Raw genomic sequence first — 14,850 nt, 5'->3', positions numbered from 1 at the left:
TTGACCCGAATGAACAGCGTGTTATAAACTGAATAACAATTATCTTGTTTCCGGAAACAACCTCAAAATTATTCTTGCCTATAGCTATTAACATTCGAGAAGTTTTTTGCTCTTGAATCCTAATAAAAAAAAATACGAGAATGTTCCAAATCTAAATCACGATGGTGCCAGGATTAACCAAAATTTAAAATCTTTTCATTCAGATTAGATCAAACTGAAGAAGTGCTTTGCTTAAGTTTTTTCCAAAATTGAAATCGATATGCATAAAATAGTACATTATTTTTTCTATTGGCAAACGATTGTCAAAACACAATTTTTCATGATTTTTTTTTTCATTTGTGCATGTGATCTGTCCCTAAAGTTGATCAAAATAAAAGTTTTCGGATTGCAGAGATGATCAAAATATGCAGAATTGACTATTTATGAATAAATAAAAAAAAATATCGATCAGCTAATTGATTTAATAATTTCTTATTGTACTCTGTTTCCAGCGGGGGAAGCCCATATGGCATAATGCCATTTAGCATAACGATTTAAATGTCTAAAGGCCATTTGGCATAATTTGTTGAGTATCTCGAGGCCATTTGGCATAATGACCATTTCGCATAATCCTCGAAAAATGAATTAGGGGTAGTAGGGGCAATATGAACATACGGGGCAATATGAGCCACCCTCATTTTGAGCTTATTGACAAGTTTTATCATGTAAAAGTTATATGATCTTTAAGAGGATGCTCCACATATGCATCAACGTGAAACCCGCATTAAAATTCAATTCAAACATGAAAATACACTTGAAAATGTAAATTTTCGCTGCATAGGCAAAATTATTATAAGATTTGAAATTTATAAATAAGGTTTTGACACAAAACTGATTAAAATACAGGTTAAAAATACACCACAATCAAAAGATATATTAAAATTGAATATTGTACACACATGTTTGTATTGATACAAATCTGAATTTATCATAAAACTTTTTTTTCCCAAAAACAGTATCTATGGGGCAATATGGGCATACCTGCACAGAGCAAGATATCAGGCCTTAAAATGCGAACGATTTCAAATTTCAGTAGTCAAATACAAGAATATTATCATATATGTAAGATTCATTACGGAAAAATTACAACAGCGCATTACTGCGATTGAAACAGAAAAAATGACCATTGACTAATTGAAATGTGGCTGTTCAAACACTGAAGAGTCACAAACCGGTTCAGTCCGCTGTTGTGCGGTTTTTTAATTTTATTTGGTATGGAATACTCTCAACTGTTGTAGGAATATCATATTCTTCCATATTACGATACTTTTTTCGCCTAAATAAACGTTTTGGATGGGTGGCCCATACTGCCCCAAATGGTGGCTCATATTGCCCCGTATAGCCTGGAACACACATTGAAATCAATACATTTTCAAAAGTGCATTCCAACAATTTCCAATCGCATTTTTCGTCATTCATCGACGTAATATGAAAGGTAACATTCTCTAGTATAAGTCAACTACATTTAAACGATGTTTTTTGAGCTTTTCGGGGCTTTTCGGAACGATTTCCTTAGGTGGCCCATATTGCCCCGATCACCCCTAAATACAACGGGCCGTTTAGCAAAACTACCATTTGGCACAAAAAAGGTTAATCGTAGGAATATATCGACATTGTTTCATAAGGGCGAAAGTCGCAAATGTAAACATTGACTTCTGCTCATTTCAGGAAGATTTAAGATTTCTGGTGATATTTTCCACTTCTGTTTGAAAGAAGGCGCGGAGCGCCACCAGTTCCAAGTGGTTGCTAACTGGAAGCGGTCCTAGTTGTTGAGGAAAATTTGCAGGAAAGGCATTGTTTACGATTGCGAGTATGCATTTGTCCAGGATGAAGCAAAAAAGAAGATGACTCCTTCTTTAAAAGTACGCATTTGCCCGGGATGAAGCAAAAGAGTAGATGACTCCCTTGTATTTACCCGGAATAAGGCAAAAGAGTAAATGATTCATTTTTTTTAGAAATACGCATTTGCCTGGGATGAAGAAAAATAGTAGATGACTCCTTCTTTAAAAGTACGCATTTGAACGGAATAATGCAAAAGAGTATATGACTCCTTCTTTAAAAGTATGCATTTGCCCGGGATGAAGCAAAAAAGAAGATGACCCCTTCTTTAAAAGTACGCATTTGCCCGAAATAAGGCAAATGAGTAGATGACTATTTTTTTTAAAGTACGTATTTGCCCGGAATAAGGCAAAAGAGTAGATGACCCCTTCTTTAAAAGTATGCATTTGCCCGGGATGAAGCAAAAAAGAAGATGACTCCTTCTTTAAAAGTACTCATTTGCCCAGAATAAGGCAAATGAGTAGATGACTCATTTTTTAAAAGTACGCCTTTGCCCGGAATAATGCAAAAGAGTAGATGACTCCTTCTTTAAAAGTACGCATTTACCCGGGATGAAGACAAAAGAGTAAATGACTCCTTCTCTGCCGTAATCTGAAAAAGTGACGTATACGCCATTTTCCAAAATTGGTGTTAACGAGTACTACTCATCGAGCTCTTTAACAGAAAAATGGAAAACATGCATGTTGTAAAATGGCTGTTACGTCACTTTTCCAGATTACGGCAGTTCTTGCAAAGTACGCATTTGCCCGGGCTGCAGCAAAGGAGTAGATGATTCCTCCTTTAAAAGTACGCATTTACCCGGAATAAGGCAAAAGAAATATGACTAAGAATTGTAACACACACTTTCACTCCAACACTGCTCACAACATGCCGTAGAAACAAAAAATACTACGGCGCGCTTTGTAAATTTTTCAAGCGAACAAAGATCATGGGAAAAGTATACGGTCGAACATTTTAAACGTGAAAACTGCCAAAGCATTATTTTGTCTACTCAGCTCTATTGTATACAAAGGTGATTGTAATGGCAAAGTCACGAAGCAACTCATAAGCAGGATCAGAAGCAGCACGGCGAACCATTCTAAGTTTGAAGACTAAGGACAACTCTTTGTATAACATATATCAGATTAAACCATTTTTTTAATCCCATTTTTTGGTTGCCACCCGTTAGGAGAAAAAGTAAATCACTCCTTAAAATACACATATGCCCAGAAAAAGGCAATAATACAGATGTAAATTGAGCTTCTTCCTAGAGTTTTTATATTTTTTTTAATTTTTATGCCAAATGCCCCAAAAAACATTAGGACTATTTTTCTTTATAATGCCAAACGGTCGTTATGCTAAATGGTCTTGATGCCAAATGGCCCCTGGCTATTCAACTCATTATGCCAAATGGAATTATGCCATTTGGGGTAGCCCCGTTTCCAGCAGTGTTCACAGATTCCCAATGTTCCATGTTCTCAAAGTTGCTCAGCAGTCAAGACGGAGCTATGTGAACACTGATTATTATCATTCGAAGCTTGAAAAATGCTAAGCGGCATGAAACTAAAGGCCAAATGACGTTCCATAAGATAAACCGTCGTTTTTACAGCGAGTGCCTGCCATTTCGAAACATTTACGTTTAATTTTCACTGACCAATGTCACATAACTTCTTTTCCAGAACTCGAATCAACGAGCTACGAAATCTGCAATATCTACCGCGGCTGTCGGAGGCCCGTGAAACAATGATTGACGACCGTACGAAGGCGCATGCCGATCACGTCGGTCACGGCCACGACCGAATGACCACAGCCGCTGTTGGTAAGTGTCCCCTTGAATATTCGCTAAATTCCAAACCTAACCCGAATCCTATACCTGCAGGGGTCCTGAAAGCCGTTCGCTGTGGAATCCCGGACGAGCTGAACCGCATTACAAAAGATGTGGTAGCATTCGACGCCCATTGCTTCCCTCACCTGGTGGAGAAACTGCAGCTGGATTTGCACGAGCCGCCGATTTCGCAGTGCGTCCAGTGGGTGGAGGACGCCAAACTCAATCAACTGCGGCGCGAGGGAATCAAATACTCGCGAATATCGCTGTACGACAACGATATCTATTTCCTGCCGCGAAACATCATCCACCAGTTCCGAACGGTGACGGCAGTGACCAGCATAGCTTGGCACCTGCGACTGAAGCGCTACTATCCCGATCAGGAGATCGTGCAGGAGATCGCCAATGGGTATGAAGTGGATCCGCCGCACTACAAGGAGAAGCAGACGATCCTACCGCACCCCATTTCGGCGGAAGAGAAAAAGAACACCCCGGTCAAGCGAACACACGATGGCAAACCAAAGAAGGCGGAAAAGAAGGATTTAGGCGTGGTTTCGACGGCTGCAGTTGCAGTTGTTGAAGCTACGACTGAGACAGTAGTGGAAGAGCCAAAGTTGGAGAAGATTGAGGTGGAGAAGCAGGCACTTCTAGAGGCCAAGATCGACATGCGGAAACTGGTGAGGGATGACAAACCAATCAAAAAGAGCAGTTCGAGTCACAAACACTCATCGTCCTCGTCTTCGCATAAGCATCATAGCAGTAGTAGCAGCAAAAAAGATAGACATCGTTCTAATGGAGAACGTGATAAGGATAGGGACAGGGACAAAGACAAACATCGGGAAAGGGAGAAGGATCGGGAAAGAGACAGGGATAGGGACAGAGATCGTGACAGAGATAAGCATCGTAAGCATTATTCCTCTTCGAGTAAGTCATCTAGTTCTTCGTCGAAGCATGTCTCGAGTGAGGATCGGAAGCGGAAATTGTCGTCATCCTCTTCGGAACGTCATCCGCATAGTGCTAGTAGCAGTCGAAGAGAATCGACTTCGAGTGTGACAAAAGAGAAAGATATAAGCGCTGGTCTGGTACCGGCAGTTCCATCAGTCGCAGCCGAAATTGAAATCGAGCATGTCGGCGACGTTCCAGGGCACGGTCAAGTGATATTAGATGATACAACGATCCAAGCATCAGCACTCAATAGCAATTACGAGTCTGTGATAAACTGTAACGAAGAAGCTAAGCTTACGGTGGCAATGGAAACCACAATTTCGGCCGAGGGTGATGAGATCAGTACGGAGACGTTGCTGATGTTGAAAACTGAAGAGGAAATCATCACAACAACCATCGTGGACGATGACCAACATCTCCATGCAATGCCTGTCGAACAGCATTGTGAAGTGCTGTCCGCCTCTAATCAGATGCAAATCAATCCCACACCTCCTCTACCGCCTCCACCACCACTCGTTGAAGTAGCCCCACCATTACCTCCACTACCATCCGTACCGATTCCGCCGGAAAGCTCCAGCAAGGGATTTTACAGTCATAACCCCAGCGGCGAACATCAGCATTCGTCGACACCAAAGATGAAGAAAAGTATTCAACTATCGTCATCAGTCGTTACGAGCACCAATCACGCGAGCAGCAGCAGTACCGGACAAACCCCGAAACATTCGTCGTCTAAATCTGGTGGCTTAGCAACACCTTCCAAAAAGTCCAGTGACCTGCTTAGTTCCATCATGGCAAGCATGGAGAGCACGCCGAATCGCAATGCAACCAATTTCTAAGCGTTTGTTTTCGTCTAAACGTTTCTCGTCGAACGTTTGTGTTTCGTCCGTTTTGTTCCCTACCTTGAGGGCAATGTTTTTACCAGTTCTCAGTGTTCCCGCAGCTTCACGCACTTTTCTTTTTCTTACTAACGCGAGGTGTATCGTTTGTTTCCTGCAAAGGAGGAAAGTTGTGCTTACACCTTATACTTAACTAAAAAGTTGTACATTGTAAGATGTAATGTTTAGATAATCAGTTATAAGTTAAAATTGGACATAAATTTTATCGATTCGTCAACAGTATTTTTTAGAGTTTGTTGTAGATGCAGTTGCCTGTATGATACAAAAATCACGAAAAATCTGCCATGTGAGATACGGGTGGTTTTAAGGTAGGGTGCGACGAGTATTTTGACGTGGCCTATGACGAAATCCCTCTGAATTATAATACCCATTTGAAGAAAGTGTACCTAAACGATATTGTGTTGTCTTGTAGCACATTATCCACTCATCTGACTACTTTCTGAAAACTGAACTAAACAAAAAGTTTCATTCACTTTGTACACGACGTAAAAGTTACCTTCACAACGCACTGTTCTTGCTCACCGTGCTGCCATCTGTATCTCACATGCCACTCCAGCGTTCAAAGTACACAATTGTTTGAACAACTGTAGATATCTGTAAATATAAAGGAATTCTTCATCCACTTGCACAGCTTTTCGGCCAACGCGGATAAACTGAAAAGGTACACAACAAAAATTCACACTGCCACCTTTCTAAAACAAGTGAAGCGAAATTGACGAACAAATCAAACAGAAGGCCAACGTGCTCTCATACTCGGTAATTATTGACGATCTCCTAAATTGTTTGGAATCAAACATCAAACAAATAGCTTCGGAACCTCTCCCTAGTATGTTATTGCTAAATGTGTAAAAATATCAGTCAACTTATATTCACACAAAAAGTCCAGTCAGACAAACATCAAAACACACATATTTCTACTTTCAGTGAATAATACACATTTAGACAAAAATCACTTAAGCTAAGAGTGAAGCAAACAAACAAAACATAATGTATTTTATCTCTACTTGAAAGATAAGTCAAAACAAAAATCAACAAACAACTACAAAGCAGAGAAAGCTATTTCTAATGCTAAGAATGTAACTAGTGAATAAGTCACACTTTAAAAGTTGATAAGTAGATCTGTAGAGCCAGGAGCATACTGTTCAACATAATTAAATAATGAAATATGTTACTTTTTCTCCTCTCTTCGACGATCTGTTCAGCGCCGGCAAACTATTTTATCACTTAATCACCCATAATTCCCCCAAATTTTTAAAAGTAATCCAACATCTTATCTACCGATATTTACGATGTTTGGCAGTTACTTTCGCAGATTCCGAACCGATCCTTATCGGTCGATCACTGTAATCATGTAAGCTTTCGATAAGTTAAATTATTATTAGAAGAACATAGATTTATATACTAGTGGTATACATACATACAAACACCTAGATGCTGTTGATCTAAAATAACTTATTCGAAACGATAACTCTTAATTGGTCTCATTTCCCCCCATGAATGTTATCTCTCGTTTCCGATGATAGAAACCCCTTGAGTGATGTTTTTCTGTTAGCGCTTCCTTTGAACACAGAGTTCCATTCGCTAGTAAGCTATATTTGCAAGCATATTATTTATACTTCCGTAGCGAAAGTAACCCGCTCACCTGTCCCACAAGTAAGTAGAGATTACCGATTAATAGCACGCGTCGTCGTATGTATATTTTATTATATAACAAAACAAAGTGAGTAAGAATTTATTCTCTATCCACGAACCGATTACACACTACACAACATTTGTATATTTTAAGAGAGTAATCATTAAACAATAAAAAAGTGTACTGTTTACGCGGTATTAAAGGTGTAAGAGAAAAATTTAATCATCGGGTTTTTTGATGTATTGGAACTGAAAAGAAACTAATTTCATTTAACAGATAGGAGTAAATTTCACGCGAATTCGAGTTTGGCGTCTGAATTGTTCAACTCCTACGAAAAGTCATTGGAAGTTACATGAAGGTTGTTTACATGGCCGTTAACGAATGCTTTATCTTAACCTCTGAACTGTTATTGAATGGGGTCAACGGTAGGATAAGCCGAGCGTAGAGATGTCGCAAATTAATCGATTACTTTGATTAATCGATTAATCGTTGCGATAATCGATTAATTTTGAATCGATTATCTCCCAACGATTAATTTATTCAATAATCGACAAGAATCGGGAGTAATCGATTAGTTACTAATCGATTAATTGGGATTTTACGACAGCTATAAGATGTCGATTACTTTGAATAATCGATTTATCGTTGTGATAATCGATTAATTTTGAATCGATTACCTCCCAACGAAGAATCGATTCAATAATCGTCAAGAATCGAGAGTAATCGATTAGTTACTAATCGATTAATTGAGATTTTACGACATCTCTAGCCAGCTATCGCTTTAACCAGGTTAGATTTCGGTCGACTTCTTTTATTTCTTTATTCTGGGTCTGCATCTGCTCCGATGTCCCGCTGGGTTCCAGTCTAATGCTTGTTTACAGATTTCGTTTCCGCCCCTACGTAGAGTGTGGCCGACCAAGCCCCACTTTCGATCCCGAATTTCTGTTGCTATCGGCCTCTGCTGACAACGACGATAGAACTCGTTGTTTGAGATCCAGTTGTAAGGCCACCAGGCCCGAATTATATACCGCAGGCATCTGTTGATGAACACCTGCAGCCGTAGAGTGTTCTCCACTGATATACACTGTTTCGCTGGCGTATAACAACACAGATTTCACGTTAGAGTTGAAAATTCGTATTTTGGGTGCGTTCACTTATTATTTTTATTAGATATTTCTTAAACTAGCAAAGGCAGCCCTTGCTTTCTTGATCCGTGCGCCTATGTCGATCTTGGTACCGCCGTCTGACGCCATTTTGGCTACTAAGATATTGGAAGCTTTTAACATTCTCCACTGGTTGCCCGGCTACTGTGAAACTGGAAGAGGTCACCGTGTTTACATCCAACGATTTGGTTTTGTTGACGTTGATGACTAAGCCTGACGAAGAGGAGCGCTCGGCAAGGTCGTTGAGCTTACTCTGCATATCAGAGCGCCGTTGAGCGAAGAGTGCAACGTCATCAGCCAATTCGAACTCGTTTAGGTGCTCCATGGTTATAGGCTGCCATAACAGCCCGCGGTTCGGTTCACGGTCCATCTCACCTACCAGAATCTCGTCGATTACGATGAGGAACAGTAACGGTGATAGAATACATCCTTGTCTCACACTAACTACGCCCCGGATAGGGTCGGACAAGACCCCATTGTGCAGCACTTTAGATGAAAAGACCTCGTACTGTGCCTCGATGAGGCCGATGATTTTCTCAGGAACTCCCTTCCGTCTCAGGGCGCCCCACATATTCTCGTGATTGAGACGTTCGAAAGCTTTTTCGTAGTCAACGAATACCAAGTAAAGGGACTCTTGGAATTCGTTGACCTGCTCCAGAATGATACGGAGCGTGACAATATGGTCCACAAAGGATCTCCCGGCACGGAATCCGGCCTGCTGCCGCCGGAGAGTCGCATCGATCTTCTCCTGAATCCGGGCTAGGATGACTTTGCATAGAACTTTGAGAACGGTACACAGCAACATAATGCCTCGCCAGTTATCGCATACAGTCAGGTTACCCTTTTTGGGTACCTTCACTAAGATACCTTGTATCCAGTCTACCGGGAATGTTGCGGTGTCTCAGATATTACGAAATAAACGATGCATTAGTTGAGCGGATGTCACCCCTGTCGACCCCTGGGGCTTTATTCGATTTCTGCTTTGGATGGCTGTTTGAATCTCTAGCAGTGATGGAGCTTCGGTATTGACGCGTGTTATACGTCGGATCCTACGCCTACGCCTACGCCGAAATGTGCCGGGATAAGGATGGGAGCATCTTGACGGACGAACGTGTGGTGATCGAAAGGTGGAAGCAGCACTACGAGGAACATCTGAATGGCGCTGAGAGTACAGGCAGTGAAAGTCAAGGCAGCGGAGGAGATGACTACGTCAGTTCAGCGGACGATGGAAGCCAACCAGCCGCCACCTTGAGGGAAGTTAAGGATGCCATTCAACAGCTAAAGACCAACAAAGCCGCTGGTAAGGATGGTATCGGAGCTGAGCTCATCAAGATGGGCCCGGAAAAGCTGGCCACTTGCCTGCACAAACTGATAGTCAGAATCTGGGAAACCGAACAGCTACCGGAGGAGTGGAAGGAAGGGGTTATATGCCCCATCTACAAGAAAGGCGACAAACTGGAGTGCGAGAACTTTCGAGCGATCACCATCCTTAATGCCGCCTACAAAGTGATATCCCAGATCATCTTCCGTCGTCTGTCACCATTAGTGAACGAGTTTGTGGGAAGTTATCAAGCCGGCTTCGTTGACGGCCGCTCGACAACGGACCAGATCTTTACTGTACGGCAAATCCTTCAAAAATGCCGTGAATACCAGGTCCCAACGCACCATCTGTTCGTTGATTTCAAGGCGGCATACGACAGTATAGACCGCGTAGAGCTATGGAAAATTATGGACGAGAACAGCTTCCCTGAGAAGCTTATCAGACTGATCAAAGCAACGGTGGATGGTGTGCAAAACTGGGTGAAGATTTCGGGCGAACACTCCAGTTCGTTCGAATCGCGCCGGGGACTAAGACAAGGTGATGGATTTTCGTGCCTGTTGTTCAACATTGCGCTAGAAGGTGTCATGCGGAGAGCCGGGTGTAACAGCCGGGGTACGATTTTCAACAGATCCAGTCAATTTATTTGCTTCGCGGATGACATGGACATTGTCGGCCGAACATTTGCAAAGGTGGCAGAACTGTACACCCGCCTGAAACGTGAAGCAACAAAAGCTGGACTGGTGGTGAATGCGTCAAAGACAAAGTACATGCTTGTGGGCGGAACCGAGCGCGACAAGGCCCGCCTGGGAAGCAGTGTTACGATAGACGGGGATACCTTCGAGGTGGTCGAGGAATTCGTCTACCTCGGATCCTTGCTAACGGCTGACAACAACGTTAGTCGTGAAATACGAAGGCGCATCATCTGTGGAAGTCGGGCCTACTACGGGCTCCAGAAGAAACTGCGGTCGAAAAAGATTCGCCACCGCACCGAATGTGTCATGTACAAGACGTTAATAAGACCGGTTGTCCTCTACGGACATGAAACATGGACAATGCTCGAGGAGGACTTGCAAGCACTCGGAGTATTCGAGAGACGGGTGCTTAGGACCATCTTTGGCGGTGTGCAAGAAGACGGTGTGTGGCGGTGAAGAATGAACCATGAGCTCACCCAACTCTACGGCGAACCCAGTATCCAGAAGGTAGCTAAAGCCGGAAGGGTACGATGGGCAGGACATGTTGCAAGAATGCCGGACAGCAACCCTGCAAAGATGGTGTTCGCTTCCGATCCGGCAGGTACGAGACGGCGTGGAGCGCAGCGAGCGAGATGGGCAGACCAGGTGCAGAACGACTTGGCGAGCGTGGGGCGTATCCGAGGATGGAGAGATGCGGCCTCGAACCGTGCATTGTGGCGTCAAATTGTTGATTCAGTGTTATCTGTTTAGATGTTAACTAAATAAATGAATGAATACGTCGGATCCTAGGCAGATCATGCCGAGGTGGTGATGGCCTGGCTGGCACTTGAAAAAGTTGTTCGAAGTGCTCGAACCAGCGTTTCAGCTGGTCAGTTGGGTCGGTCAATAACTGATCATTCGCGTCTTTCACAGGCATCGTTGCATTTATCTTCGCCCCGCTTAAGCGTCGTGAGATATCGTAGAGGAAGCGAATGTCCCCTGTTGCTGCGGTTCTCTCTCCTTCGTCGGCCAGAGAGTCTGCCCACGCTCGCTTGTCCCGTCGACATGAGCATTTTACTTCCTTCTGAAGAGCCGAGTATCGTTGACGGTCTAAGACTTTGGCTCTTTTAGTTTTTGATCGCTCTATCGCGGCGTTGGCTTCTCTTCGCGCCTCTATCTTCCTCCAGGTCTCATCGGTGATCCATTGTTTTCTCTGGGTGCGCAGTTCGCCCAGATTGTTCTCGCTGGTGACGATGAAGGCATTCTTGATGGCGGTCCATTGGTCTTCCACGCTGCCGCCTTCCGGAATATCTGCAGCACGCGTCTCCAGTTCTTCAACGGAGGACCGTTTCACCGTGGCATTTTCCAGTCGGCGTTTGTTGAACCGTCGTCCAACTCTCTCCTCCTATCGACGAATCCGCACAATACGCAGGCGTATTTCATCGATGAGGAGGTGATGATCAGACGCGATATCGGCACTACGTTTATTCCGTTCATCAAGAAGGCTCCGTTTCCATTTTCGATTTGATTTTCTGTTAAGCCGTCACGGGAGACCCACGTGACCTGGTGAACCGGTCGATGAGGGAAGAGCGATCCCCCGATCACTATGTCGTTATTACCACAAAATTCTGCGAACAGCTCTCCGTTTTCGCTCATTTCTCCGAGACCATAGCGTCCCATAATGCGCTCATCATCGCTTCACCTCGTAAACCAGAGTATAGCAGAACTTGTCCCGACGGCGTTTTGTGTTCTTCAAAGTTTGGCCACTCAGTCCCAGGATCTCTAGCTTCATGCGGCGTGCCTCATTGGCAAGAACAACAATAAAAGAGAGGCAAAACCCTCTTTGAATCATAACAAGCCATGTAAACAAAACTATCGCACTTGTATACAAGTTCTAAAAAAACTGAACGCTTTTTTCTATTTTTTTCGCACAGCTGTGTAAAACAAGTTGAAATGCATTATCAGAACCCCCCGGTGCCCCGCAATTATGGGGCTTTTTAAAAGAAACTTATCATGGGCTGTAGCCCCTCGAATCAGTTCATTATCGTAACAGCTACCAAAAAACGCTTCTCACGGTATGCTACCTAACGAGAGTGTATAGAGACATGATAAAAAAAAGATATTTTTGTTACTAGATAAAGATTGTCGCTTCGCTTCCCTTTGTTCTGCTGTCCGAAACATGTGTGGTACATACCTCTCAAATCGTATGGATTTTCTTTCTTTGACATTTAGCTCCCCTATCCTCGCCAGCAAAAGATGTTCCGGACAGCGACGACAGCGACAATCTTCATCTAGTAACTAAAATATCTTTTTGATAAAATGAGAGATTTTCTCATTTTCCTTTGGGTTCAAACGCTGTACATCAGCACCATAGTTTTGCTTACCAAAACCTGGCCTACTATGCACACAGATGTCTTCTACGCGGTATCGCAGACCAGAGGATCAGCACTGTTTGTGTCACGTATTTCAACGGCATTATACAGGCCTGGTAGCGAGTCACTTTTGACGTAAACTACCTCTAATGCTACGTACACACCAGTCAAGCAGTTCGACGAACATTGACTCCACCCCCAAGAAACCCGGATAAAAATTTACAGTAACTTGTATGACATAACCCATTGAAATACAATAGATTGTGTGGCAAACAATACAAACTATTGTATGCTTATTGTAAAATGTTCACGGTTGTAAAAGATCTTTATTGTAAGTACATTAAAATAACAAAATATTTAAATGTTTCCGATATATTCTATTATATTTTTATTGTTCGCTTATGTTTAGTATTGCTCATCCAAAAACTAAACAATTTTTAAAAGTATTTGGGTTGGATGATCTGGAAATCCGTCTAAAGTTATTGAATTAATATAATTTTGGAATATTTCATGGATTTATTATATTGATGAAATAACAATTGAAAACAATAAAATTACAATAGCTTTGTTTGTTAAATAAATAAAAATGTTATACCGGTTCTCAAGTATATATTTTCATATTGCAGGTCTAGTTGCAGGTCTAGAAATGTTTTGCAATGAAAAATGATTTCAAAAAATGAAAGGAACAAAACTTTTGCTTATAATTTTACTCGGAGAATGGCTGGATTCATTTGAGCGTGTACAGTTTTGTTTATAATTAGTAAAGAGATGAAAATAATGAAACTGTATGGTGCAGAAAGTGTTTTTTTCATTGCAGTTTCTGCTGCTGGGAAAGCGGTAGATCACTATGGCTTCTGTACCGTGGTGAGTATCTAAAGTGTTGAAGCGCGTTAGAGCATCATTACTGGGCGCGAGTATTTTGTCCACTCTCACTGTACTGTCATTTTAGATTAGTCACTCTTTTTCGTATCGGTCACTATTTTCGGTATTTTCGGTTATCATTTCGGTGGCTGCATTCCGTATCGGTGACGTTCGACGTTTGATAGTTCATCAAATTGTAGCGCTGTTATTTGGTCACCTGTCAGCTGCGCTACTGTTTTAGCAGCGCGTTTAGTAGCGACCGGTAAAGTGTCAAATAATGATACTGCGCTGACAAACGGTTTATACTCACCACCGGTAATCGTAATCTTATACTACAAAAGTTCAATGTACATAATGAACGCAGTGGTTCATCCCGAACAAAAAATAAATGAAAATTTTATCATCATAATACCTGATGACATGCCTGGTAACATGTATCCTTGTTCCTTTACAGAAATGAAGCTTATGATAAATAAAATACTGCTGCTTGCTGGTCACTGATTGAAGATCGTTCAGTGGCTACCATTGGCCAATCTCACAAACGGGATATAATAAGAACTGATGCAGGTAATTTTTTCTTTTCTTCTCGACGTATTTTTTTTCTAATAAAACTGACATTCTTTTATAATTTACATTTTTCATAGGTTTATATCTATATGTATTGTCTATTCGGAACAAAGTTAGTACGCTTTTTAAACCGATGTTGGATTTTTCTCCAGATACAGGCAACCCACTTAACTTTGGAAGTAGTGCGCTGGATTCGTCTAAAGATGTACTAAACAACCGGAGGAAAATAAAATAATTTGTAAAACAATTAATTCTATTGTATTTTTATTGTAATATTGGAGCATAATGTATTCTAAATCCTGTTGTATTTCTATTGTAAAACAATAGAAACAGTAATTGAAAACATTTAAAACACAATGTTTTCTATTGTTTTGTCGCTCGAAATCATCCCATTGAAGAACCGTAAAATCAATTGTTTTGCTCCGAATTTTGTATGGAAAATTTTCGATTTTTTTATTGTAAAGATACATAACAACCCCCCTTTTTAATTGTAAAAGTCCCATTTACCATTCATTTTATCGTGGAAAACCATTATTTGTCATGTGATCTTATTGTCAAAATTCCATTATATTCAATGGTAAAAATTATGTTTTAAATGGTGTTGTAACAATAAAATTTATGATATTTTAATGATATTTTTTATCCGGGAAACGCTTCAGTTGCTGCTTTGTTGGAACGTGTGTGAAGTTGTTCGAACAACCATTTGACAGTTGGCGGCTCGGTTGGAAAAAATTAAAAC

At 41.6% G+C, this 14,850-nt stretch overlaps 2 protein-coding genes and 1 long non-coding RNA gene across 3 annotated transcripts in view; 2 read left to right on the top strand and 1 right to left on the bottom strand.

Moving 5' to 3' along the window:
• Window positions 1-5,745, top strand: part of LOC134213675 (uncharacterized) — a 42,296-nt gene extending 36,551 nt beyond the window's left edge. The window contains exons 6-7 of the mRNA XM_062692941.1: window positions 3,537-3,676; window positions 3,737-5,745. Coding sequence (XP_062548925.1) covers window positions 3,537-3,676; window positions 3,737-5,463 — 1,867 coding nt within the window. The 3' untranslated portion in view covers window positions 5,464-5,745. The remainder of the gene's footprint in view (window positions 1-3,536; window positions 3,677-3,736) is intronic.
• Window positions 1-14,850, bottom strand: part of LOC134213676 (UDP-glycosyltransferase UGT5-like) — a 91,183-nt gene that overhangs the window by 70,855 nt on the left and 5,478 nt on the right. The window lies entirely within an intron of this gene.
• LOC134218105 (uncharacterized) lies at window positions 13,446-14,322 on the top strand. Its single transcript, XR_009981257.1, has 3 exons — window positions 13,446-13,547; window positions 13,999-14,111; window positions 14,189-14,322. It is a non-coding gene; the product is annotated as an uncharacterized LOC134218105 (long non-coding RNA).

Source organism: Armigeres subalbatus, chromosome 2 (assembly GCF_024139115.2).
Source record: "Armigeres subalbatus isolate Guangzhou_Male chromosome 2, GZ_Asu_2, whole genome shotgun sequence".
Lineage (NCBI taxonomy): Eukaryota > Metazoa > Arthropoda > Insecta > Diptera > Culicidae > Armigeres > Armigeres subalbatus.
This window is presented reverse-complemented; position numbering and strand designations above follow the sequence as displayed.